The sequence below is a fragment of the Mchenga conophoros genome, linkage group LG18, assembly GCF_057382185.1.
Source record: "Mchenga conophoros isolate Kocher_MC1m ecotype Shallow Benthic linkage group LG18, M_conophoros_male_GT1.1, whole genome shotgun sequence".
Lineage (NCBI taxonomy): Eukaryota > Metazoa > Chordata > Actinopteri > Cichliformes > Cichlidae > Mchenga > Mchenga conophoros.
The window spans coordinates 14,555,555-14,582,576 of record NC_140543.1 but is presented as its reverse complement, the minus strand read 5'-3'; the positions used below and the strand labels follow the sequence as shown (position 1 = coordinate 14,582,576).

General features: G+C 40.6%; 1 protein-coding gene and 1 long non-coding RNA gene across 3 annotated transcripts; both read right to left on the bottom strand.

Moving 5' to 3' along the window:
* Positions 1-12,160: 12,160 nt before the first annotated feature.
* LOC146553411 (uncharacterized) lies at positions 12,161-13,253 on the bottom strand. Its single transcript, XR_014889389.1, has 3 exons — positions 13,153-13,253; positions 12,902-13,010; positions 12,161-12,278 (listed from the first exon to the last, which is right to left on the bottom strand). It is a non-coding gene; the product is annotated as an uncharacterized LOC146553411 (long non-coding RNA).
* Positions 13,254-20,471: 7,218 nt separating this feature from the next.
* On the bottom strand, positions 20,472-26,459 carry adcyap1b (adenylate cyclase activating polypeptide 1b). 2 transcript variants are annotated; one of them, XM_085253751.1, is made up of 5 exons: positions 26,289-26,459; positions 25,953-26,057; positions 24,853-24,987; positions 24,246-24,350; positions 20,472-23,609 (listed from the first exon to the last, which is right to left on the bottom strand). In XM_085253751.1, the coding sequence occupies exons 1-5, from the start codon at positions 26,291-26,293 to the stop codon at positions 23,426-23,428; spliced, it is 534 nt and encodes a 177-aa protein (XP_085109877.1). In that variant the 5' UTR covers positions 26,294-26,459; the 3' UTR covers positions 20,472-23,425. The 2 variants fall into 2 exon arrangements, with proteins under 2 accessions (XP_085109877.1, XP_085109878.1); XM_085253752.1 differs by lacking the exon at positions 24,246-24,350 and having other exon boundaries at positions 26,289-26,456.
* Positions 26,460-27,022: the final 563 nt, after the last annotated feature.

Here is a 27,022-nt window from a genome sequence, read left to right as displayed (position 1 = left end):
GGGATGGGTATCGTTTAGGTTTTATCCGATACCAGTACCAAACCGGTACTTTTAAAACGGTGCCGGTGCTTAAACGGTGCTTGAACCGGTGCTTAAAGAATGGAGAACACATACTTTGTCCAAAAACATGTCATGTTTAGCTGTTTTTTTTGTAAAAAGATAACAATGTTAGCCTTTTCTGCAGCTATAGAGCATATATGGTATCACTCTTGGCTGGAAGCAGTGCTTAATCAATGGAAAAAACACAAACTTTATCCAAAACCTCTCATGTTTAACTGTTTCCCACTTTTTCTTTGGTCATTTTAGCCTTTTTGGCCAGGGTGAAGGGAGTATCTGCCATCAAACAAGAAGACAGCCGCATGTAACTACGACGGTAGGGATGGGTATTGATAAGATTTTAACGATTCCGATTCCATTTTCGATTCTGTTTAACGATTCGATTCCTTATCGATTCTCTTATCGATTCTTTTTTTTTTTTAAAAGGAGAACACTAAAGTCGATTAGCTTAGAACTGTGTTTTATATCTTCTCTTTGAACAAGATAGAAATTTAGGAGTAACATGGCCTTACAAACCCAACAGTGAGATCTTAAGAGATCCACAGCCTACGGCTCTTCAATGGGGTGTCACAGGGTCCCCAGGAAAAAAAATGTATATGTAAAATAATAAAATAAATATTCTCCTGTAGCAATAACAAAGTTTAACATAAATTATTCTGTAGCAATTACACAAGAATATCCAGTAATGTCCTGCCTACAATTAAACACATTCACTTACCAAAGTGAAATCGGGGGCATCTGCTGTGGCAAATGGGTGCAAGCCTTTGACCACAAACTTAGACACTGCTGGGTGACATTCGTCTATCCTGGCCTGAAAGGAGACGCTACCGGTAGACTGCAGCGAGAACTGCCAGCATCTGAGCCAGCCAGACTCTGTCTCTCTCATCATGGTTATCTAAATGCAACGCACAGTAATAGCAGGTTTTGTAATAAGGTAAATCGCGCTAACATAATATGCAATGCTAATTGATTAGTTACCTGCAGTATTAACGGGAGAGGACATGGAAACGCTACCGCTGCTGCTGGGTTGAGCTTCGCTAGTCCGGAGCGGATCAAAAACACGACATTCGTTGAAAGCAATCGCGTGTTTTTTGAGCAAATGCTTTTGCATATTCGTAGTGTTTCCTCCCTTTGATGAAATCTCTACTTTGCAAGTATTGCACGTTGCCCTGTTGTCATCCTTTCTCATAAAGTGTAACCAAACTTTTGAGCGTTTGTGCCGCTCAGGCGCCGTGTTTCCTACTGGGTAAAAGACGCTACTCAACGTGATGACGTCATTCGGGGCGACTGGAATCGATAAGGGAATCGTTTTTAAAAGTGGCAAACGATTCCAAGGAATTGAAACAGTGGGAACCGGTTCTCAACAAGAACCGGTTTTCGATACCCATCCCTATACGACGGTGTTTGTTAGTTCACCTTACGTGCATTAATGTAATAACGTGGTTAGCCTACTCAACGTAAATTACACACGAACAGCATTGAGCTACTCACGCAGAGAAGAACGGCTGCTGCTGCCATCATCATCCGTCATCATTTCTGCTACACTGGCAGGGCTAGGGGCCAGGACTCTCCTCTTCGGGTTCTTTGGGGGACGTTGCTAACTCTGGGACTGATAACAGGCAACCCACCCGCAGTAGATGTGCTCGGTGTGAGGTCTCGCAGCAAGCTATGAAATACTGTGCATTTCTCGGCTTTTAAAAAAACGCTATGAGTCGCCAGGTGTTTCATCGGATTTGAGGTGTTACCTCCTTTGCACAGTATCACCTTAAAGCACTTATTGCAGGCTGCTGAGTTTGCATCTTTTGCTGTGAAGTACAGCCAGACTTTTTATTCTGTAGCTCTGCTCTAAAAGAACGCATGTACCTGGGCCCGCCTACTATCCCCGGAAAGGTAAGATAATTGGCTAGAATCCAACATTACATTGGTTACTACCTTTTATGTCAGAACCGGTGCCATAATGGCACCGGATACCGGTACCCATCCCTACATGGGAGCTGGAACCAGTCCATCACACACAACCACATACTTGCACACCCACACTTATGGACAATTTAGAATCACCAAAAAACCTAACGAGTATGTCTTTGGGCTGTGGAAGGACACCCACACAAGTACTGGGAACAACATGCAAATTTCACACAGAAAGGCTCGAGCTGACCAGGACTTCAAGCTAGGAACTTTCTTCCTGTAAAACCTCACAGCAAGAAAGTTGTGGATTGTTTTAACTCCCTCAGTGGGATTATTAAACATTCACTAAGGCAGTGAGATGCTCCCACTAGAGCTGAGGAAAAGGTGCAAACTGTCTTCAATCATAAAACATAAGCTACATAAATGAAAAATGGGGGAAATGGTTTACTCACTTGCACTGATTTTCAAAAGTCAGTTAGTGGTTCCCTGCAAACCGCTGCTTGATTACCAAGTGTTATCCCCTAGCATTACTGTGGAAACGAACTGTATGTTCCATGTGAATCTGCACTTTATTTGGAATCCAAGCTCCCACCAACAACAAATCGCTCCATGTCCCAATAATCTACACATATTGGCAATTTCAGAAGCCACAGTTTTTACTGGCCTTATCCAAGTCAAAGAAGACAATTTATTCATTTTCAGCACTTTGTGTCATGTTTCCATTTGGTTGTTCAATTTGTGGCCCTTCACTTGCTGTAAGCACTTTAACTCAGTCTGTCCCTCTGAGAAAAGATGTTTCCTCTCAGCAAATTAATATTCCTTTAGATTCTACAGAACATGTCTAATAACTTTGAATCTAATCCAAAGCAGTTTTTTTCCTAAAGGCTCAAACTCAAAATGTAAATTAAAGGTCACACTAGGATTCAGAAATATTTGCTGATACTGAGAGAGGCTCAATATAGAGCCATAAAAACAGAAATAGGACTGAATTTCCTCAGAGTCTAGATGCTGTTGGTGTTGGAGTGAGTAGGAGGAAATATGAAACCTTTCTTCTGAAACTAAAAGAACAATTTGAATGTGCAGTGTAGGTGGGGGATTGTGTAATTGTAGTTCTGTAAGGAAAGACTGGTGCTTTAGAGCCAGCATCAATTGACATATACCTTTGAGAGGTTAAGGATCAAAGCTGGGATAGGCTCCAGTTTGACCCTGAACAGGATAAGTGGAAGAAAATTGATGGATATAAACAGAACCAAGGCAGCACGGTGGCACGGTGGTTAGCACTGTTGCCGCACAGCAAGAAGGTCTTGAGTTCAATTCCAACATCAGGCCGGGGTCTTTCTGTGTGGAGTTTGCATGTTCTCCCCGTGTTTGCGTGGGTTCCCTCCGGGTACTCCGGCTTCCTCCCACCGTCCAAAGACATGCAGCTTGTGGGGATAGGTTAATTGGAAAATCCAAATTGCCATTAGGTGTGAATGTGCGAGTGAATGTGAGTGTGAATGGTTGTCTGTCCCTGTGTGTTGGCCCTGTGACAGACTGGCGACCTGTCCAGGGCGTACCCTGCCTCTCGCCCTATGACAGCTGGGATAGGCTCCAGCGCCCCCCGCGACCCTGAAAAGGATAAGCGGAAGCGAATGGATGGATGGATAAACAGAACTAAAAGAAAGGAATTTTTGCTTGGTGGATTATTTCTTACTTGTAACAATGGTTCTTGTTAATAAATCTTGTAAAGTTGGAAAGCCTGTTTATTTCCCCTTAAATGGTGCCACATTTGTGTGGCAAATACATTTGTGGTTTGAGCAGCAGAGTTGAGTATGTGGGTTAGACCCAGAAAAACTTGCTAAATCTTTGCCAGTGCCAAACAATTTATTCTGCTACTGACTTTGAGCTTCTTGTACCCCAGATTCTGAAAATCAGGTCTCTGGTTGGTACCTGATGAGCATGGACCTTGCTACAGCAGCCAGTTGATTCTCTACTCCCAGCATGTCACATTCTTGATAGAGCCCTATCCATAGGGTAATATCAAACTGCTGTTTAACAAAGACAAGTTGTAGCATTATTTGGAGTGATTGCTAGTGCCATCTCCAAATTACAGGGCAAGTTCCATAACACGGGAGATGTCAGAGACAGACCAGTGGGGCCCCAATAAGACAACACGACAGGAAGCTGTTTCCTCATCATGTCAGCACTTAAGAAGCGTAGGCAGTCTTCTACAGATCTGCAGGACAATGTGGCTGTCTGCTCTCTACCCAGACAATCCAGAACAGACCGCACACAGGCAGCCTCCTATCTCACAGGGACACCAGGGCAACTGCTGGTTGAAGAACGAGATCCCCTCCCACGACATTGTATGACCAAGTTGTTGACTAGCATGAGGAGGAGGTGCCAGGCTGTTGTGGCCATGTGTATATATACATCAGTCCTGACTATATAAGTTACAGAGTAAGCAATACAAAGAGTAACAGATTACTTTCTCCTGAAAGTGAGTAAGCAATGAATGCATTAGTTTAAAAAAAAGAAAAAGTAATGAGTAATGTGCAGTGCATTAAGTCTTTTGAGTAATAACCCCAACACACTACTTATCAAAATATCTCAATTATGGAAGATTTCCTGCCCTAATAAATACATTAGCCCAACTTAAGATACATTTTTGTATTACTGAAGTTTCTACTTATTTGTGTCTATTTGAGGGTCGTATAAACTGACCTTACAGGTATTTTTAAACACATGAGTGACTAGTTCAGCAAATGTTGTCATTGAGTTTACAAGACTAGCATGAATAATTACTGGACAGTTTAATTTATATTTATCAAAGGTTGGGAGGAAGGTTTGATGAAGTGCCTGGACAAGGACCAGGAGCAGGGTTTTGATGAGGATGTTGAAGGGACCTCAGGTGCATAATCCTGTTCCACTGTCAGGCTGAGCCCTCAAGGATTTGTTTGCTCCAATTCAGTCAGTAAAGCATTTTTGACATTGTGTGCTGACATTGGGGTTCAGCTCTGTCCGTGTGTTAATTTGTAATAGTATTGGCAGGTCCTGCTAGTAAAACATACAAAGCAAATTCCAACTAGTCATTGAACATTCTTGTTGTTTATTTGGGAACTGCCCACATAAAAAGGTTGCCAACAGCTAATTATATTATATGGAGCATAAACAATTGATAATTTTCTACATTTGCAACAGATTGTCTACTATACTCCAAAGAGAAACATGCTTTTAGGGCATCTAAAAAAAATGTGCTGGCGATTTTCTTGCAGTAGTAAAACATCCAAGGTTTGTGCAAAATATTACCTAGGACAATTTAATCACCTTATAAAGGAAATCACTTTAAGCTCTAATACAAAAAGTCAAGATCCAATAAGACGTTGGGTTAATAGATATACTGAGAGAGAAAAAAAGGTCTACAAATGAAAGTTATTGTTAGCATTATTTGTTTCATGGTTCTTGCATTCAAATAGCTTTTTGTGATCAAATAGTTTGTCTACTTTTTTATCACAGTTTTCAATAACAAACAACATTTCACAAAAAAGGGAGAGAAATACTTTTATGAACTTTATATTTAATGCAGTGACCAGATGGAAACATGTGCTTTGATGTATTTAAAGCAGTGATACAGCTTAGTGATGAGAAGCACATCCATCTAGTGTCCTATTAATGGGTGATCTGTAGCTTTAAATCAATTCCTAAGCAAGCAGTATCTACACAAGGACTGTGGTACATTGTGACACACCCGAATAGATTTGCTTTAAACCTATATCTTCTTATCCCATGGCTTTAAGTGAAACCTCAGTTACCCGTATCTCTCCAAGTGTATATCAATAGATGTAATCTATCGTGGAGAAGGAAAGAAAAGGTTTGATCATCATTTTCTTTTTACCTGTCCAAACTAAATATTTGTGGTGGAGGAAGATAAGCTCACGTTATTTTTGCCGACCACACAATTGGTCCAAATTTGACAAAAGCTTCATGCAGCTGTTTGCAGTCCTGCCAGCTGGAGATCTAGCAGCCCAAGTAACTTGATTTTTTTGTTTGTTTCTTTTATGTCCTTATGAAACAGCTTGTCTTTAATTTTGCTTGCGGTGTTGGATGCTATACCAGTCGTGAAAACCGTTTTGTCCAACTGGGATTCAGTAGCAATCAATTTGGCAGTGGGACACCTAAGCAGTTTAAAATCTCTCTGTCGTCCTCTCTAACGCTAACCCTCCTTCTCCTCTCCTCTACCAGCCTCAGAGACAAAGTGATTTACTCCAGGGCTATGTTTAGAATCCACTGTCACATCACTGAAACACTCAGTAATGTTCGTCTATAATTAGAAACTCTAGTGTCACTTCTTCTATTATTTTTTTTTTTTCATTTCAGCCTGCTGTTGCCTTCATCCCTTGTTTGAGTATATGAGCTATACTTTGCCACCATATGGCTACCTGCAATATAAGTAACTTTGTAATATCCACAGTTTTGTTACAGCACATTAATTTCCCTCCTGATTCTGTGTATGTGTCTGTAATAAACAGTATTCGCTGAGTTGCTGAACCTTTACTAATTTATTCTTATTGGGGGAAGAACGTTTCCTGATTCTGCGTTGTTGTACACTTAGGTTAATTAATAGGAATGACATTTTCTGAACTTGCTTGTTAACCAAGTTTTAGCCAGATGTTCTGCATGTTTACACTGCAAACATAGAGTACTGTGCAAAAGTCTTGAGTCAACCTCAGAGGTATTTTTCTCTCCTCACAGACTCACACCAGGAACTGTTCACATGTTAGTTACAGGAATGGTTTAAGTCTGGCTCCTTTGAAGCGAAACATAAAGAAATCAGGTTTGAAACCAGATTTTAGCTCAGTACTACATACAGTCAGAACATTTGGGAAACTGACATCTAAAGTATCAGCATTTACTCATTTTCTTCATCAGAAAATATATAGACACATCTTCTTAAAGACAGGGCTGACATAGAAACACTTCATTCATTCAAAGGAAAGCACTTAAACATCCATCTTTGTTTGTATTAGCTGTTGTCTGTTTGCTTGTAGGACCCTCCCTCTCCCCTCCCTCATCCACTGCTTGCCATTCTTCCCCGCTGCTGGCATTAAGGGGGGGGGGACACCAGCCCCTTTGGAATCCTTCTTTGCCATCATTAGTATTCTGTGGGGAAATAAAAGGACCCATCTGTGGAGGTGGTGATGAGGGGGTGACAGGAGGAGGAGGAAAAGAGGGAGGGGGCATCCCCTGAGGGACCAGGGGATTAACCACTGACACATGGAGCCTGCTAATAAGGTGGTTTGGTAAAACCCATCCATAGGATCAGTATTTACATGTGTAACAGACACCAGGCGCACATATCCATACACCTACATGCATGCTACAACAACAATATGGCTTATACACTTAAAAAAGTGTCAAAGTCTATCACACACTGCAGCCAGACACACACAGTAGCAGTGCAGCACCCTTTATTAAATTTGTAGTAGGGCCACATCTGGTCACATACACCCAGAGAACAAAAGGAGAAGTGGAGGAGGTGGGGGGCAGTGTCAGATATGGAGATTTCATTCCATGCTGTAGAGTATTAATGTGCGTGTGCACACGCCAAGCATCTGTCACGTATAATTGGAGGGTGTCAGGTGTGGACATGGGGCCAGATTCAGTCCACCCACAACATGGATTGTCTGCTCCCGTGACTGGTAGAATCTGTGTGTCAACATCTATATTTATTACGGGGCTGACCCAGAGGTTTGGGAAGATGACTGGCTGATAGCGGATGAATGACTCTTGAGATCGTCATGAATCATGCTGCATCACCCACAGATGCCTCTCATCTACAACAGCCCCACCGTTGCAGTTGTTGATTTAATCGGAATTCATTGATTGCTCCAAACATTTCTCCAGAGGCTTTTTTTTCTGGCTAAGTAATAAAATAAATAAATACTCTGCTCGATGTCAGCTGTGTTCAGTTAGAGCATCTTTGTTAAAGCAGTAAAGCAGGACTTTGTTAGTTTTGCTCTCCACATTATATTGTCACCAAGTGCGACATCCAAGTGCTTGAGATCATGAACATGAGACCCTTCCTCTCAGGAGACTTTCCTGTCACTGGCACCGCTCACAAGCCCCACAAGAGTCTCCAATGCAGCTTGATAGGAAAAAATCTCCACATCCCTCCTTTTGCGGGGAAGATTCTGACACTTTTGCAGTTTTGTTTGCAAAAGCAGTCTCCGTGTAGACTTCGAGTTTCTGCATTACCACACTGTTCATGAACGTCTGCTGACACGAGGAAGGGGGATTGCTCACTACCTTCGGGTTTCATTCATGCTAGCTAGGTAATGTGTCGCACGGGTTGATAGCACCGCTCGGAGTGGGAATTTACTCATGGGATGAGGCAATTAACTGGGATGCAGTGCAAGCTTCACAACAGTATGACAAGGAGTTTTGCCTCTGTCAGTCTCTCCGTCTCACCTAAATTTAGCTTAAATGACAGTCTAGTTTAGCAAGCTCGTATATAAATAGATCACTGCAAATTGAGGAACAACAAGGTAATATAGTGCCATTCAGCGCAAATCAGGGTCTGATTGGCTTCATGAGATATGCTGGATCTAGAAATAGAATTTTGCTGACAGAGGAAGCAGTTGGGACCAAAGATCGATACGCTCTCTCTCGCTCCCTCCCCGCTTTAAACCTTAGGCATTTTGTCTGAGCGCTGCATTTTGTTTTCCCTTTTCCTGTCTGGCCATGCACTGACTGAAGAGACGGTGGTTTTGATTGTAATAAAGTTTACCTCTGAAAGACTCTTGCGCCTGCAGAGTCAGCTTGCCTCAGAATTATGCAGACTGAAGTTTAGCCACTTAGGAAACATTAGTTTTAAATGTTTAGCATTAGTGCTCAAAGGTTGTTTTTTTGTTGTTGCTGTTTTTCAATAAATCTGCCTAAAAACCACGAACTTAGACTTTTTTTTGTCTAACTTTCTTTTTTCTTATCTTTCTTTTTTGCATAACACTGAAATTTATGTCCTGTGGTGCTGTTTGAACAGCATTACCTAATGATTAGGCCACGTTTGCCTAACTGTAGTCATATAATCCTTACTTAATCATAATCATTAATAATAATAATCAGGACAGTGTTTGGCATGTGGAGAAATTAGAGAGCAAAAGTATTTTAAAAACATTAGCATTTTATAGCTGCAGAACTTCAGTGTAAATTGAGATATTTTGTTTTTGTTTCTAGTGCAAATTTGGGTGTTTAAGCTGAGTCAGAAACGTTAATGAGCATGCACAGTGGGTTGCAGATTGCACTTCAAGAAAGTTTTTTTTTTTTTGGCTTCTATGATAAACTTCTAGTTAAATGAACGAGCATCTACTTGAAGTTAAATATTTAATTTTTATTGTCATGGCTACCAAGTCCTCCTGTGCAGCACTTCCAGTTTCTATCTGCCTCTTTGCATGGGCTGTCCTTAACGAAGTTATCTGGTCGTACATTTGTGTGAATAAAGTAATTTATTTATGACAGACAGTCATGTGACACTGGGTGCTGAGTCGAGTATTTATGTCCTGGCCTCTATGGTGATTATAAGCTGTAAATTAATGTCCTAAACGAGCAGCTAGATGGCGTGTGTCCGGGAGGGTGCGAAATTTGAAACTGTGAGTCAAACAATAATGATTTTGCCTTGTGAAACATGCGCTAGTCAATCTTTCCCCATATGGCTCCGAACATGCTTGCAAGCTGCCGTCGGTCAGTGACGATTCCTCCTACACCAAACAGTGGAAGTGATCTGGGCCTGCACTGCACGTCCAGCAAAACAGCAGCAGATGGTGAGAATTCTAGATCTGCGAGCCTTTGTGATGGACACCTCTGAGACTCGAGTGAGTGACAGCTGTTTCTCAGTACGTGTCTGTTTACTGTGCAATCAGCTGCCCGGGGGGGTTGGCACAAAAAGCTTAATCACAGATGTGATGTCATGAGCATGTGCCCTTCGGTGTATCATTAACTAATGATGTAGGAAGAATCGGCACAGGATAGACTTTTTAAAGAACTGCATAAAATGTCATTCTTTTTTTATAAAAAAAAAAAAAAAATCCTTTTTTGATTATAAAAGCAACTTTTTCATTCTTTAAAGAAATTCATAAATATTCAAAACACAGCCTCTAAAAATAAACTCATTAAGCTGCGTTGTTTTTCTGTAGCTCACTGAACACTGAATTATAATGGTTTCTGAAAATAGATGGGTACTGTAATAGAGCCTTGATTTTAGCGACTTCACTGATCCCAGTTGTGGAGAGTTAAAACAAAACTGATGATATTATATTGATTATTTATTTGTATACACATATAAAACATATATAGACATGTGGTTATGCCTATACATGGTTATAAATGGGGTCTAAAGTCTGAATATATGTTTGCTTTGCTGTAATATACTACATAAATTTTGTGTTCAGTAATCCATGATTGTGTCCAGTATCTGCTCATTTAGAATGAGGTATTTCAAAACAGTCTGAACTCAGCTTGTAGTCACAGATGCAAAGGCATCCTCGTGATTTGATTTCTTACTATAGATGAACAAAGGAACCTTAAATTGATCTGGAATGAGTTAACAGATTCACTCTGGTTCCGCAGTATTTCTATACACTGTAATAATAATAAAGAAAAATATTATTTAAGTGTATACTAATAATAAAAGACAGCTGCAAGTATCTCCGGTTTGAGATATTATGTATCTAAACCATCTAAACACCACATTTGTAAAGCAGCGGTTGATTACACTCATTGCTTCACACCGTGGGAAAACCTTAAAATTGGGAAGCTAATGGGTCATTAAGAGATTTAAACATTTTACTGCCTCATTTTCAATATTTATAGTGTTACGTCTCCCCGAGGGCAGGAGGGGATAACACAACAACTCCGGAAACTCAGTACAGGTGTTATGAAAAAAGGTTTAATGGCAGCGCTCTCACAAAATAAACAACCCAGACTCAAACAACAAATGTGGGGGGAAAAGGGACAGTTAGGTTGTGCCAAAAAAAAAAAAAAAACCCACCAAAAAGACAAAACCAAAACTTAGCTGAGCTGAGCTACTATCCTAGAAAAGCAACAAACAGGAGAGATAGACCCAAACCTCAACTTAAAACAAGCTCAAAATTACATGGGTGGCACCAACCTACTTACCTAGTGTTTCTAACACAAAGACTCTACGTGAGTAAGTGTATGGGGTCCCCAAACTCACCTAGTCCACTTTACTCCCACCACAATCATCAAACAAAAGAAAGACAGCAGGAAACCATCACACATGTGTCAAACAATTCAAGGAGGGAAGAGAGCCGCGCCCAGCCACAGGTGAGTCTCCTTATCAAGGGCTTCACTCCTGGTTTGTCCAATCAGGGCCTCCCTCCTCTAATTAATTGGACGTGCCCAGATTGACATCAGCCTGCAGTCTGCGACCTAAGGGAATGGCAAACAAAAGGGGAGGGAAAGAAAACATGCAGCCTGCAGACACGTAACAATAGCCTTTGTTTACTGTTTTATTTTTGTTTTTTTACATTATTTTCCTGTTTCGGAAGACTTTATTGTTTTAGCTGTTGTCATTTAACACTTATCACACAGTCATTTAAGTATATCATACACTAGCAAAATGTGTGTGATTATTTGAATCTGTTCAACACTTAATTTGGACAAAGATGTACCATCGTAGATCCGGTCATTATGTAGCTTCTCATTTTTAAGTTGTTTTTTTTTACCTGATTTTTCCAACTTTGTTGAAAACTGTGATGTTAACCTCCAAGGTTTGGTGAGCATCTAATATTTGCTGAATGGCTTCACTAAATATTGATGCTGATTTTCCATTTTCATCAAGCACAAATAGCATCATTTTCACATGAAATAAACACTCACAAGCTCTCACTGGAAGAAAAGCATCTGAAAGCGTGGTGTGATCATTGCTGAGAAATATTTGACCAATCCACACAGGGCTTATGCAGGACTGACTGGGTTGTTGACCTTGACTCGGTCGATTATTGGTGGACTTAAGCAGCCCTGACCCAAGTTTAATCCGGCTACTTATTTTTTGCGGTGAAAGAAAACCTGAAAATGCCTTTATTTCATCTTTGTGTCTTATGTTTCCACTCTTCTTAAGACCAGTCAATGAAATTATTTCTAAGTGATTATCTGCAGTCTGTTTGTTTGTATTTGGAGACGTCTTTGGTGCTTAGCAGTCATTGCCATGTTGTTTTCACTGCATTTCTCAGTAATCACTGTGCCAGCATGATGATGTCACTGGACTTGCAGCAGCTGCCAAACCTCCAAACAAACAGGCATGAGCTGTCCTACTGCAACTACAAATAACAGAAGGGATGAAATTAACACAGTGCCTCAGTGACCATGTCTGAAGAGACAAAAATATCTGCGACATGTTAAGGAAGAATGATTCCATGTCAAAAATGCTGCTTTCCATTGATTTGAGTTTGGAGCAGGCAGCTGGACAATTTTCCAAACCTTTTACATTGTTATTATTTTGCACCAAGTCTCATCTCTTTTCATTTCACACATGTTAATTTACCACAGCAGTGTGTCATTAGATTTTTGGCTTTTCTCTCTCTTATTCGGTGTTTTGTCCTGTCTGTCTATTCTCTCTTTATTCCTTTTCTCTTTCCCCCATATGACTGCCCCTCCTTCAACCTGGCTCTGCTGGAGGTTTCTTTCTGTTGAATGGGAATATTTCCTTTGCACCATCACAAAGCTCTTGTTCATAGGGCGTGGCTTGATTTTCCAGGTTTCTTTAAGAATACTATAATATCTTTACTCTGTAAAGTGCCCTGAGGCGACTGTTGTTGTGATTTGCACAATATAAATAAACCTAAACTGAAGTGAACTGAAAAGCTGTTGATACAACTTCTTATATTCTGTCAGAGAAGACAAAAGACTTTGTGTTTTCAGCAGAAAATCTGAAAAGATTTACCTTGGAAATTCTGCAGTTCATTCCAAGCCAGAGGCAGCATTAAGATTCAATGTCAGTCTTCCTTTAGATTAAGTTTCACCAGGTGGAAATGCTCCAATGTCAGTGTTCCCTGTTTCCATTAAAAAAGTTTTGGGGGAAAGTTCCAGAAATAAGTCACCACTACTGCTCGAACAAACAACAAATTTTCTCAGCCAGCTAACTTTGGCATTATTGTAAAATTTAACAAGTTGCACCAACTGCAGCAAACTAACCATCATAAATTTAACATGAAACCAAAGCAGGTATAATAAGATAAGATTGGCATCCATGTGCAATACTGTGCACACCTCATTTCTTAGTGTTTTGCCTCCAAGGAGTGTTTGTTGACTGAACAGAAATGACAGGAAACACACACAAGGAGTTGATAGAAACTGGACTGGTAAATGAGAATTGGAAACAGCTGAGAACACAGCTGGAATGAATCTAACTAATGGAACAGAGGAAGTAAAACTAAACATAATGCATATAAACAACAGGTTATCACAATAAAGCAGGAAACATACATAGGAAACTAAACAGTGTCCATACTGAAAACACTAGGTCAACAACCCAGGTACCTTGACAGTACCTGACCATTTTCAGAGGAACAGTTGTTTGTCTGTTAAGCCAGTTAACACTAACCAATGAATCCTTCAAGCATAAATATGGCACCAAACTTACAGAATGAACCCGTGTTGGGTTTAACAACAGTTTGTGGAAATGGTGGAGAAGTCCACAGCTTCTTAGGAGTGGAGATACAGACGTCACTTTTATTTTTATTGCACAAAAGAAGAAGATTACAATGGTGAAATGCAAACTGTGTCCAGGACAAAAACAACTGCAACAGCTGATACACAACTTCAGCTCTCTGCAAGCATCTGCATAGCGAAGTGATGTTAAAGCTGTATGCTGACCCCAGCCCAGCAGCCACAGCCTCTACTTCAGTGGATAGTGAAAGCAATGAGAGTGAGCAGTAAGGCTTGCGGGACTATAGCCTAATTTTTCCACCTGTACATGTTTGTACTGTATAACTACTTTGGTGATGCTTGGAAATCTGTTTTTAACTTTGCTTTGTGTTGTTAGTTTTGTGTTCATACGTTCATAAGTTGTGTGTGTCCTCATCAGGATAGGGATTCATTTTGTTGTGTGGGACTGTAGTCTCAGGTCATTTTATGGAGTAATGCAAAAGTAATGCAGTGATCTGTCAATCTATGGATGCACACAGCAGAGAGCTTAGCAAAGAACTCATTTTAATTTGTATTTTTTTTGAACAGGACACTTTCTTTAGCTGAATCTACAAAAAGAATTATCCAACTATATCTGGCCATATAGTAGATTCATGCTTCAAGAAGCCATTCTTCAAGGAGAAAAGGCTGAGTTATGCCATACTACCCAAGAACTCGTGTTAAAATCAAATGGAACAGGTCTAATGGACACAAATTTGTCATTTTTAGTGTATATGTTCATCAATATGTAAGGGAGAGAAACAGGTTCTGTCATGATTTGGGCAGCATTTCAGCCAGTGGTGTTGGAGATCTTGTCAGATAGATGGCATTATAATTGCAGAAAAGTACGGTCATTTTTGAGTCACACACAATACCATCTGGAAACCTTGTAATAGGCAACAGCTTAATTTTTCAGCATGACAATGATCCCAAACACACTGCCAATGCAGTAGAACCATAACTGGATAGAAAAACACACAATGCGGCACTATCAGGCATGGATTGGCCTCCCCAGAGCCCAGACCTCAACATTATTGAAGCAGTGTGGAATTATCTTTACAGAGAATGGACCAAAAGGCAGCCAAGATCCAAAGAAGAGCTTTGAGTGTCCTTCAAGAAGCCTGAAGAACTATTCCTGAAGACTACTTAAAGTCCGCTCATCTAAAAAAGTTCAGGCTGTGTTTAAAAATTTGGCCCACTGTCTAATGTCATCAGTCCAGCTATCAAGTTATCCGTGCTGCTGTAGACAGTGTTGCCAAACCTTGCCACCACAGTAACAGTTTTTAAATATCGGAACAGGCATTGTTGTCGTTTGTAGGTCTGCGATTGTGTAACAAAGTATGAAATGCAAATGACATGGATATCTGCCTTAGGAACATTAATGTTTCAGCAGTGTGTCAATCATTGTAACAAATGTTCCCTGATGGGAAGAGCTGCGTAGGAGGGCAACCCTTCCAACAAACGGAAGAGGAAAAAAAAAAGAAGAAGCGAGAAATGGTGGGATGCGCAAGCACAGTCTGTTTTTCTACTACACGATTTGGATGCTTTACCCCGGGGAGCACAGGATGCTGTTCACAGGTGTGAATGAAGAACCTGGTTGGTTGCCTCGCCTCCCTATGTTTCCCACTTACACTTCTCTCCTTATAACACAGCTTCACTTTTTATAGAGCTGCCACAGACAATTCCCAAAGAGTTGTGTGTTTCTCTGTGACAGGCATTTCCTTTTGTTTTGAATATGTGTGAAAAAGATGGGAAAAGCCTGCTTTGCTCAAAGCGAACACTTACCTTTTTGGTGTGCGTGTGAGGATTGGGGTAAAGCAATCTCTAGGATCTCTATATGTGAACCCTTGGAAGCATGAGAAGTTTGTAAGACTGGAAGAAAAGGAGAAGATGCATTTTAGAAAGGCAGAAAAGGAAACTCTTCCTATTATAATCAAAAGATGTTGAAATAACACAGGTTTCTTGAATCTTTTGTGATGTAAACTGGAGAAAGGGGACTTTGCAATTTCTCTTTTCTCCAGCAACTTTTTCTTCAAACATTTGTTGTTTTCTTTGTCCACAAAACTTGTTTTTGTCAGGAGTCATGCATTCAAAAGCAGTACTGTTCCATCTGTCTGTATTCTACAGTCTCCTCAAATATTTTGCCTATTTATTAAAGCATTTCCCAACCCTCACAGACACACACGCTCATATTGCGTTCATTAAAAGGAAAGAAGAAAGATAACATAACCACAAGCTGCGTGTCAGCGTGAAAATTTGACTCTCATGAGCACATAACCCATGAAGCCTGAGCCTGACAAGCGTCTCTCTCTGCTCTCCACTGTTCTTCATTCATTAACACTCATCTCATTCAGGAAATCTCTCACAACTTTAGAGACGTGAGGGTGAATGATGTGGAAAGGGGTGCAGCAGTGGGTGTCTGTAGGGGGAAGGAGTAATAGGCTGTCTTCCTCCTTCATTTTAGAGGCAGGTGAAAGAGATGGGGAGGATAATTAAAAGAGCATGAACATATTTCTTCTCGCAAATCTCACACTGAGTCTTTGCACCTAACTTCACCAGCAGTGATACATTATTCAGTGTTTGCACAGCCTCGCCCTAAACCAGAATGGGCACAGCGAATGTACGAGCTGCAAGAAAAATTGAAGGCGAAAAAGACGGTCAGGCTGCAAGATGCTGGTTTGTTTGCATCCCGCTGAACCTTTAAGGTCTGCGTGCGTAAGGTTTAGATATTGTCGTTCGTGACCCTGTTTCTTCTCTTCAAGAGCCAAAAATGTTCTTTGAGTTTGACGTATTAGCATAACAAAACGTCCCAGTACCGCTCCCACTCCCCAGGAAGTTGAAATGCAACCCACCCTGCCACTACCACTGCTACCAGCAGAAATGTTGAGAAGCACATGGGACAAAACAGCTCTCAGATCAAGTCTTTTGGAGAACCAAGCTGGGATCAGACAGCTTTAAAGAAAATTGTTTGATGTTGAACAACGCAGAGCCATGGGGTTTGGGGAATTTTTTTTACAGTTAAATAGCAGCGACTAACGGGAATATAGGGGGTTCTGGGAATAGGCCTATTAAAATGTGTGTTAACAAATTAGGGTTTTCACTGGCATGTTGGACTCGCATGTGAGAGACAGTGTGCAAATAGTCTTTAACTGAGGGTCCAATTTGCAAACTATTCATTATTTTCTATTTATTATGTTTGAGCCTACACTTAGATCAATGGGTGTATGTATTGGCCTCCACAGACAAGATTATTGTCTGCACAGTCCCAGACCTTCTGGCAAATGCTTTGTCTTATTAAGTAAATCCACATCTATGTAGACCCAAGCATAATAAACGCCCAGCTTTATAACACCTGAAGCATCTACAAATGGAAGACTTGATATGGCTGTTTGATTTCTTCTTCAGAACTGCTCCAGTCAACATGTTTATATTGACTGGATCAAATTACTGTGTGATATGAAAGGACATACTTGTACAGACGGTTCATCCGTTTCCTGCCGCTCCGTAGAGGGTTTTAAAGTTTTACTGCTTATTGTTCAGATTTTTAGTTCGAGTGCAGCAACATCAGCCTTGCCACAAAAGCAAGATGTTTTTCAGAGGAATGGGCAACCAGAGCGCTTAAGACAAAGATGTAGACAAACAAAGAAAGAAAACAAAAAAAGAAAGAAAAAATCAGAAGCTGAAAGGGTCTGAACTACATTTGGAGAGGTGGATGGAGACATAACTACACATCTGAGATCTGCTGCATATCTACAGGATATGCAAATAGGCAACTGTTTGCTAGCATAGAAGCTGTATAAGTTTATAATATCTTGTTTTTCTAGCCTTTCGTGCTAGCCTCAAGGTGTCTAGAGATGATTCATTTTTTCACAGATGTGCTCTCTGTTCTCTAAATAGGTTAGAATGTGTAATTTTTATTCATGACTTTTAATTCTTTTCTTTTTGTTTATAGCAGGCGTATTGCTAAATGCACCATTCTTTAGTCAGTTTATTAGTAGTCATCAGCAACAATGTAACCTCTTAAGACCTTGAAAAATAGAAATCAATTGGACTTCTTCAAGTTTGTGAAGACGTTTCATGGGCTTCACATCCAAGACGAAACTTCAGTTGACCTACGTCCAAAGACTGTTGGAATAACCACTACACGTGATATTTTGAGCTTATTTTTGTAAAGTCGGGTTGTTGTTTTTTCAAGGTGCACTCATGTTCAAGCTTAGCTTGGAGACGTGTACATTTAGTAAAGTAGCTGAGAAAATGATGGTTGAGGTGATTTTCTTTCCAGGCCAAATAGCCTCATCATAAATGATGGATAGTTCTGGTCACCCATGATTACTCAAGCAGCACAGGTAAAGTGTTTCCCTCTAAGCCAGAAGCAACTCTTGATCAGTGGTCCATGTCTGCAAACCCTCGCCCACATCTCCTATTTTCTCCCTCCCTGTCTTTGCTGTCTCTCTCTCTCTAACACGTTGCTCCCAGAGGGGTTGATGTTCACCACAGTGTGCCGCCTGCTCAATGGTAGATGTGACAGAGCCCGCCACAAGAAGGGATTTAAGGGAGAGGAGGATTGAGGGATTCGTGGCTGCCACAATCAAGAGTTTCATAGCAGGCATGACTAGACTGCCCCCCCACCACCCCCCACCCCGCTCAAACCTGACCACTGAATGATTCATGGGGTAAAATGCGAGGGGGTGGAGTGGGTGGGATGGTGATTGCATCACTGCGGTGTCTGGGCCTTTCTTGTACTCCTAACCCTGACATGCAAGAGAGATGTTATGGAAGAAGGAGGGGGCAGTGTTTGCACTTGAGATAAATAAACACACAAACACACACACACACACACACACACACACACACACAAAAGTATTGTGAAGGGAAGGAAATGTTAATCATACACACAATAGAGCAGTAGTGCTCATTCACACACACATACACACTTCTGGCTTCACATGCTCATCAAAACATGGTGACAAAGAAAGATGGGTGTGGCCATGCGGGACTGGGAGAGGTGTGGGTATCCCCACTGAAAAAGCCCTGAACAAAACCTCTCCTTCCCCCTCTAACACTCCATACGTGATTAAGACGTGTCTGGAGGCAGAGAGCTGATTATTAAAAGCCGTGTTTGATTCCAAACTGTTTATTGAGGGAGTTAGACTCTAAATTTAGGAGCTCTTTCCATTTTCCCCCAAGAGAACGAAACAAAACAAAAAACCCAGAGAGACTGAGAACCTTCACAGACAACCCAGAGAGACAACTCCTGCGAAAAAATCAGTTGTGGAATCGCTCAAAGATGCTAATACAGATTTAAGACGTAGAGTGCAGAGAGGAGAGATGATGCGGCACTATGAAGAGGGAGGAGCCATCTTTTATGGATTCAGGCATTAATGTACATTACAGTATGTACAAATTGGTCAAGGGTGGCCCCTTATGTGGAAGCTGTGCAAACAAATTGATGCATTTGTCTCAATATCCACTTGTGGGGGTGAATATCAAATCCAATTTATTTTTGAATACATTTTTTTGTTCGTTTCACCTGCCTCATTTGCTCCATACAGAACAAGTCTTGCAGTCTCTGCTTGTCAGGTGGACCGAAGCTGCTTTTCACTTTGACAGCAGAAGAGCAAAGGGGTAGAGAGGGTATAAATAAAGACCGGAGACAGCATTTATATCACACAGGTAGGTTTAGCACAAAAAAAAGGCCCCTGACAACCAACAATCTGTCAGCCTTTTCTTAGCAACAGGGCAACTCCCATGAATTGGTGTCTTCAGGGAAGAAACAGAGATGCACGTCGAATGAGTGTGTGGCAGTTTCTCATGGCTAACTCACTTTGTTGAATTTCATTAATCATATTTAATACCTGTGCTCCTCTGTGGCAGTAGCTGTTGGTGTTATTACTGTGTCTCTGATAGACACACACTGTGCATCTGTTTCTTCTGTTCAACAGGCAGCGTGTGCACAAAAACTGTAAGGTGTGATGCAGAACCCCATTCCAATGCAGAGCCCGCTCAAGGTCTGCCTGTGCAGTGCACACAAATAGCCCAAAACACTCAGACATGCACACAAATGCACACAGTCTCCGTCTTTGTCTCGCTCCTTTTTTCCACACATACAAACACACTTGACACATGCGTATACATAACCGTGTCCCTTTGTGGACCGTTGCCATGCAACATATCTCTGATTGGGTTAGTTGAGCTCTGGTGCATGTGCACTCACAGACACATACACACACACACACACACATACTCCTGCTGGCTTATGAGTATCAGATCACACACATAATCCTTTGCCACACCCATCCTCCTCGTCTCCCACAGGACACAGCTGCACTACCAAGGCCAAGGATGGAGTGAGGAGAAACACAAGGCAGTCCAGGAGGAGAGAAGCCCTGTGTGGGGCTCTGCAGCTCAGCCGTAGCTTCTCTTGATGAGCTCCTCAGAGATGTTTGATGGTTCTTCAGTTTGAATTGCAGGTTCATTTATTTATTTCCTCAACTTGAAATGCAAAAACACATCTGTGATTTCCCTTTTAACGCATTGCAAACGTGTCTTTTAAAAGTTAGACCAACTTCACACAATGCATTTGCTGCTTTATTTTCTGCTGTGCAACTTTATGTTTGTTACAGGAGGAGATTTGTGCTCATGGAAATAGGTGGTTCTTCATGTAAGCTCAACATTCATATGCGGGCAGTAAACTGCAAACAAAATATATATTCTAGTCAGCGTGTGTGATGTAACTGTGGCTCCGCTGCACTTTCTTTGTTCAAAAGACACGTCTCCTCGAAAAACAAAGTGATGTATTTCAAAGATTAGACATTGATTAGAAAATGTTGTTGTTTACAAAAATTTATTCATACAAATCTTACAACACTTTCATAACAATGACAAACGTAAAACCCCATATAAGGACTCCTGTGTGTATAACGATGTCACTTGTACTAAGGTTCACTTTTAAAACACATTGTTTTCAGATAGATAAGAGATTAAACATTGAAGTAAGGCGTTCGGCGCTTTCAGAAATATCAACAACAGGCATTTTCTATGATCTGAACAACATCTCTATTATATTCTCAAACCCTTTTAAATCTAGATAGTGATGCACAAAGTTCTAATATGTAGGGGATATTTTCTCATTGATAAATTACTGACCCAAAATAATCGACAACACGTCATAATCAACAGCAAGGAACACTGGTCATTGTCTACTGTTCTCACAGACACTGAACACCCCATGCACACACACACACACACAAACAGTCAGACACACACACATACATCGCCTGCTTCACCAACATACACATTCTATTCACTTTTTTAATATACTTTATACTCAACAAATCATTGCCATGCTTTAAAAGAAAGCCTAATTCTACTACTCTTGGGGCAGACTAAGCCGAGCGATTAAACAGAGGAAAAGGAAGTTTTAATGTAAGCTAATGGACTGCAGCATTGTAGGGCCACTAAAATTGCCATCTGTCACTTGTGGTGAATATTCTTTTTAGTATTTTTTTTTTTTTGTATTTTTTATGTTTTTCTCACGTCGAAGCAAGGCACCAAAAGCCAAAAGCTGTTTCCACCTCCGCATGCATGTTCAGTCACTCGTCCACACAAACAAACATTAAATGCACACACGCTCACAGATAAACGCAATATGCACATACGCACTCACGCAAAGCCTGTACGATGGAGCCAAATTGAAGAAGGAGTGTGTTGATAGTTTCTATGGGGGAACACAGGCCACTGATTAGATTGCAGGGGTGCATAAAGCTGCATTTGCATAATGTTGAATAAATACATGAGATATCTCTCTAATAAAAGTCATAGGGAATATCCCTCTGCTGGAGGGCTGAATTTCATACACCTCTGTTCTGCTGGTCTGATCCACCTTGACTCACATACTCTTAAACCTTCTTATGAAACCAAAGTGAAGGGAATTCAACGTCTGACATTTTTTTTTATCAGACTCATTGACCCTGATCTCACTTCAACAGGTGAGCAGAGGCAGTGGTGCCATCACTTGTTTTGTTTGTTTGTTTGGTTCTGTATTGACGTGCGACAAACCTCCTCTGGCTCGTGGGTGCTGTAACCTGTGTCTTATGCAACAGGCTACTTTGCTTGCCTTTCCTCTCTCGCGCTCTCTCTTTCACACACACACACACAAACACACACCGTCTCTTTTTCCACTGCCTTTTCTTCGACTCCACACACACATCTCTTTATCAGCTAACACTCTTCACCTGCTTCCTCACATACTCTAACACAGATCAGCTTTACAGTGAAACTAGAGCATTAACATCAAACCAGAAACTTGGCATGGCAATCTAGAAGCAAAAAAACTTGAACTACTACTACAACCAAGACAAAGGCAATCAGCATATAAGGGAGGTGAGGGGGGTCCAGTGTCTTGTTCTATGATATCCACAATGACAGCAGCAGGACAGGTAAAAATAAAATCAACAAGTCAGTGCAGTACCAGTTTCTATCACTTCTAGCCCTCTTTCTTCACATTTCTGTCACAAAACATCTGAAAGGGGGGGGTGGGGCTGAAAGAGGCTTAGCACAGCTCATCTCCTACACAGCAACAAAAGCACAATCGCATGCAGTTTGTAAGGGAAAATTAGCACGGTGTCAGTTTTCACATGCACCATTAAATCAGAAATAAGAGTCCAGTATCTCTAACCCCAACTCAGACGCTACCTTCCCTCTCCTCCTCTTTTGTCAAACTGCATCACTTTCTGCTCCTTCTGAGTCTTTTCTAAATATTTCGGAGCTCTGCCAAAATACAATCAACAGTTTAAGCATTTTTTTTCCTTTCTCTTCTCCATTTAATCCTGTTGACTGAACAGAGACAACACTGAGATGACTATGTGCTCTGTGTAATTTTTATACTGTACACAATACACATATGTGAAACATTCCTTAGACAGTCGTATCGAGCATAATTTATCTCCCACTGTAAATGACTCTCGAGGCGAGTGAGCAAGCAGTGTTTTCTGCATACTGTTAACAGCAACTCGAGTGCTTCCTTTCGATTTAGTAAAGGCATCAGTGCCCTTGCAAAAGCCTGCAATGAAATTGGAAAGAAGGTTGAATTTTTACCAGCACTTACATTGACTGAATGTGTAAGTCAATCGGTTAACCATCAAATGAGAGGCTGTGGAACAAAAGCCGTCTGAATTCCCCTTGGAGGGGCAGCAAGCTATACAAACCCACAGAGCTCCCATTAAGGGAGCGTGGAGAAGCGTGGACAAGGGCAACATCTATCATTTAGGATAAGCCGGATATGCCTCACATAGCATGCTCACTGCTTCTTTGGGCCTGTTTGGAAAACAAACAACACTAAAAAAATAGAACGTTGGTTACAAAAATAAGTATAACATTCAATACTTTGATTGTCTTTTTAAAATCTATTTATTTTCTGCATATGTAGATGACTTTTAAAGATTTCAAGCGCATAATGTTGAAGGTGCACAATTATCTCTTTTTTTACTGGTTTCTTCTTCTTCTTCTTTTTTTATCATTTTGTTTTGTTTTCAACATCGTAAACATGAAAATAAAATATTGGTCCACAAAGTATAACTGTGCGGTATCAAGTGCTTTTGTACAAAAAGAAAAAAAACGATATTATTATTAAAATATTCATTTTAATGGCTTTACTTCATACATAAATACATGTTGAAAGAACACAGGCGCAATCCACTGGTTGGTCAGATATATCTGAATGACTTCGATTTAACGACTGGATGTATATACACAGGAGGGCAGTTTGAGCGCCTTAACAGCGCTACAAATAGGCAAGCCGGCGTCCTTTGTTCCTAACTCTCTGTCTGTACCTTCTACCCAGAACCGCTGCCAGGTATTTCTGCACGGCCATCTGCTTTCTATAGCGACTGTAGCTGTCAGTGAAGATCCCATCTGAGTGTCTTTTGGATAAGGGCTCTGATTCTTCCTCCATGCTGTTGTCGTCACTGAAAAAATACAGAAGATAAATAAAACAACAGTGACATTAGTTAAAGCTGCGAGGTCTTGACTGGTTTGTGCTCTTTTTGATGTGGCATTTCAACTTTGATCATCTCTTCATCTGGCCAGTAGTCATTAATAATGCATTTATGGGCCTTTATTTTATTTTTTTTATTTTTATTTTTGTTTTTTTGTTTTTTACGTTAAAATATATATATATGTGAGGAAAGATTTGGTGATTTAAGCGTTTTGGAAAGGTTATCAAATATTAATTTACATCCCATTACATATTCTGACGCTTGCTTTTTTTCCCACCACCACCCATTAATGTTTGTAAAAGCAAAATCAATTGATAGGTAAGACAAGGGCTACAAATAGCGCTGTATTTCAGTATGTTATTCTTAAAGAACATAAATCGTGGATGCAATGTCACGCCACATCAAAATAGGAGCAAAACGGTGGAATGAAAATGTCCAGACGTTATATAGAGGGGTAGCATTTTTTTAAGAAGAAGAAATAAACCACACACGCAAGTAAAATGACAGACAGTGACACAGCAGCCTGAACTTGAGCAGCGCAGAAACATAAAAAAAATAAAATAAAAATGATGACTGCAGGTGAACGCTAATAAGAAATGCCCTTACCCTGCACGAATTGTCATCAGAGAATGCAGATAATGTCTCGCTGTTAACTGACCCAGGATCTCCCTCAAGGCTCTATCTAATTCTTCCTCAGCATGCCTTTCTGGTCTGAGATGATAAAACGCCAAAACACATAGATCGTCAGTGACTAAAATAAAAATAAATAAATTAAAACAAAATAAAAAAATAGATTAAAAAGCGCGGACAAAATGATCAAAAGTAGCCTAAAATGTTCCCGCCCACTCGCATGTCCAATATCACGTCAAGTGCAATAAATAAATAAGAAAGAAAGAAAGAAAGAAAGAAAGAAAGAAAGAAAGAAAGAAAGAAAGAAAGAAAGAAAGAAAGAAAGAAAGAAAGAAAGAAAGAAAGAGATTAAAGGCTATCCTTTACGAATCTGCCGACCTTCTTTTTTTTCTTTTTTTTTAATCTTGATTATCAACTGCAGGGAATCAACATTTTAGGCTACTCGGTATGAAAATAAGACAGGACAAATAACATGAGAAACTCTGGGAAAAATAAAGCAAGCAAACATTATAGCAAACAGCAACAAAGTCATTAAATTGGAATCCAGCCCAAGGCTTTGGCTGTGAAACGAAGGCGCATTTACCTCTTCTCCTGTGGGTAGTATAGGGTGTATGCGTCGTCGTTTAAGGATGGCGGGCTTCGTATAGCAATCTGATCACTATCAAAACCCATGTCGGATAACGAATTCCCGTCCTCATCGAATGCGTCGTTTTCAAGTCTGCATAAAGAAAGAACATTCATCACAATTTTGATCAATGCACACGTGTGGACGCAGGAGTGAAAGGATGCCAAATGTCTGCATCTGCCTTTAAAAACAGCGGGCGGTTAAATGCAATGAAAAAGGGTAAAAACGGGGGAAAGAGGCTTTTTAGAGTAAATAAATAAAGAAAAATAAGCCAGAAAACGAATAATTTAAATTTGGCGAAAATAATGACTTGAATTTTATTAAATGCGTCCTGCTGTATTGTTTTCTTTCTTTGAATATGTTTTTCTTTCTGGAAGAAATCGGGTTTTTTTAATATATATATATTCCACTTGATGCTGCCGGCTCCAACCTTATTAATTATTTAAAACTCGAAACAATGGGTGTGAAAATGATCACATTTAGTGTAGGCGTGGAGCTCAAAAATATTAAAAAGAATTCAGAAAATACCTTTTTTATGTATTTATTTATTTATAATTTGATCAACGAGAACCACGCCCAAATAATGGATATGCTTTTCCCGAAGAAGGAAAAAAAGAAGAAGAAGACTAAATCTTAAATGGATAAAGCTCCCCTATTCGTTTTGCCTCGCCTCTCCTTGGTGACGCCAGTCCACCGTCATCCCGAGGGCTATCCATTGCATCGACTGCATTCTCATTTTTAATAAGGGGAGTTCCGTGAACCGTCCCACCGGACAGATACTCCTGTGCAATTTCCATACTCATTTTCCACACCAGCCTTGCATTTGATTGTTTAAAAGCCTGCATGTCCTTCTGTTATCATGCTTAACTGGGAGATTCTAAAACTTGCGCGCGGAGTTTCTGCGCAATTGCGCGCATTTATTTGAAATAAAGTGAACAAACCTCTTTTTCGTTGATTGCAGCAAACGTAACAGCAACATTAAATGAAACGTGTTGCTGAGGAGCATTTCAAATAGAACATAAAGGACAACGATAACAACCCAGAAACCAGAAACCTACCTAATCTTGGGGTAACTTAGTCCAAGAGGTGTGCAGAAGACGCTGTAGTGCATAAAGATCCCGTAGATGAGCAAGATTAAAGTCGCTTTACTCGAACTGGCCATGCTGTTAGGAAATGAGAAACAGACACAACATTAAACAGAGCAGTTACCTTTGTTGTATCAAAATCACAAGGCGGTGCTACTTTATCACCACTAATAAAACTAAAAAGCTGGTTCGAACATGAACCTGTTTGAATTAACTGGATAAAGATAGCGTCCACTGGCTTATACCAAAAAAGGATCATTAAAAACGAGGGGTGGGAAGAAAAAACTGGATATTTTGTGTTTTATTCACCTCATCTTGTAAAAGTTACACTGCGGTAATGACACCAAATCCTCTATGTTCAGCGTCAAAGTAGCTAAAAAATTGCAGATCTCCACGCAGTTCACAAAAAGGGAAAAATTTCCATTACTTTATCTCGCTCTGGAGCATAAATTTCTCCGAGTTGTAAGACAGTCCGCAGATAAAGCACATACCTATAGCAGGAACGCAGAGAGGAGGCTGTGCTGTAGGTTGTGAACCGGGCGCGGTTGTGGCAGTGCGTGTCTGCGTGTGTGTGAGAGTGAGAGAGAAAGAAAGAGAGAGACGGTATCTTTCTCACGGCACTTCTTCCCTGGCTGAAGCGCCTCCGTCGTCTCCTTATGTTCCCCTCAGTGCTGCCTATCTCACTTTTATACCCAATTAATAGGACTCAACCGGTCGCAAAGCCAAACAAAAACTCGGTGGGAGAGCGCGCTGTCTGTGCGTCTACATATCGTTGCTCTAAACTTTTGTCCTGTGCTGTGATTGCCTTGGATTTTTATCCATGTATCGCAAGCCTTGCCCCCCTCCTTCTCCTCCTCCTCCTCGTCCTCCACCTCCCTCCAATAAGTCACATTAAGGATGCTATAGACGTCATCAAGTCTTCCTCCCGGAATATAATAGTACAGTTCCTTCCTCATCGATGCATCCGTCAGACTCACCCCCACCTCCCTCCGAAGATGGAAGTTTACTTTCAAACTTTCTTCTTTTTTTAAAAAAAAAAAAAG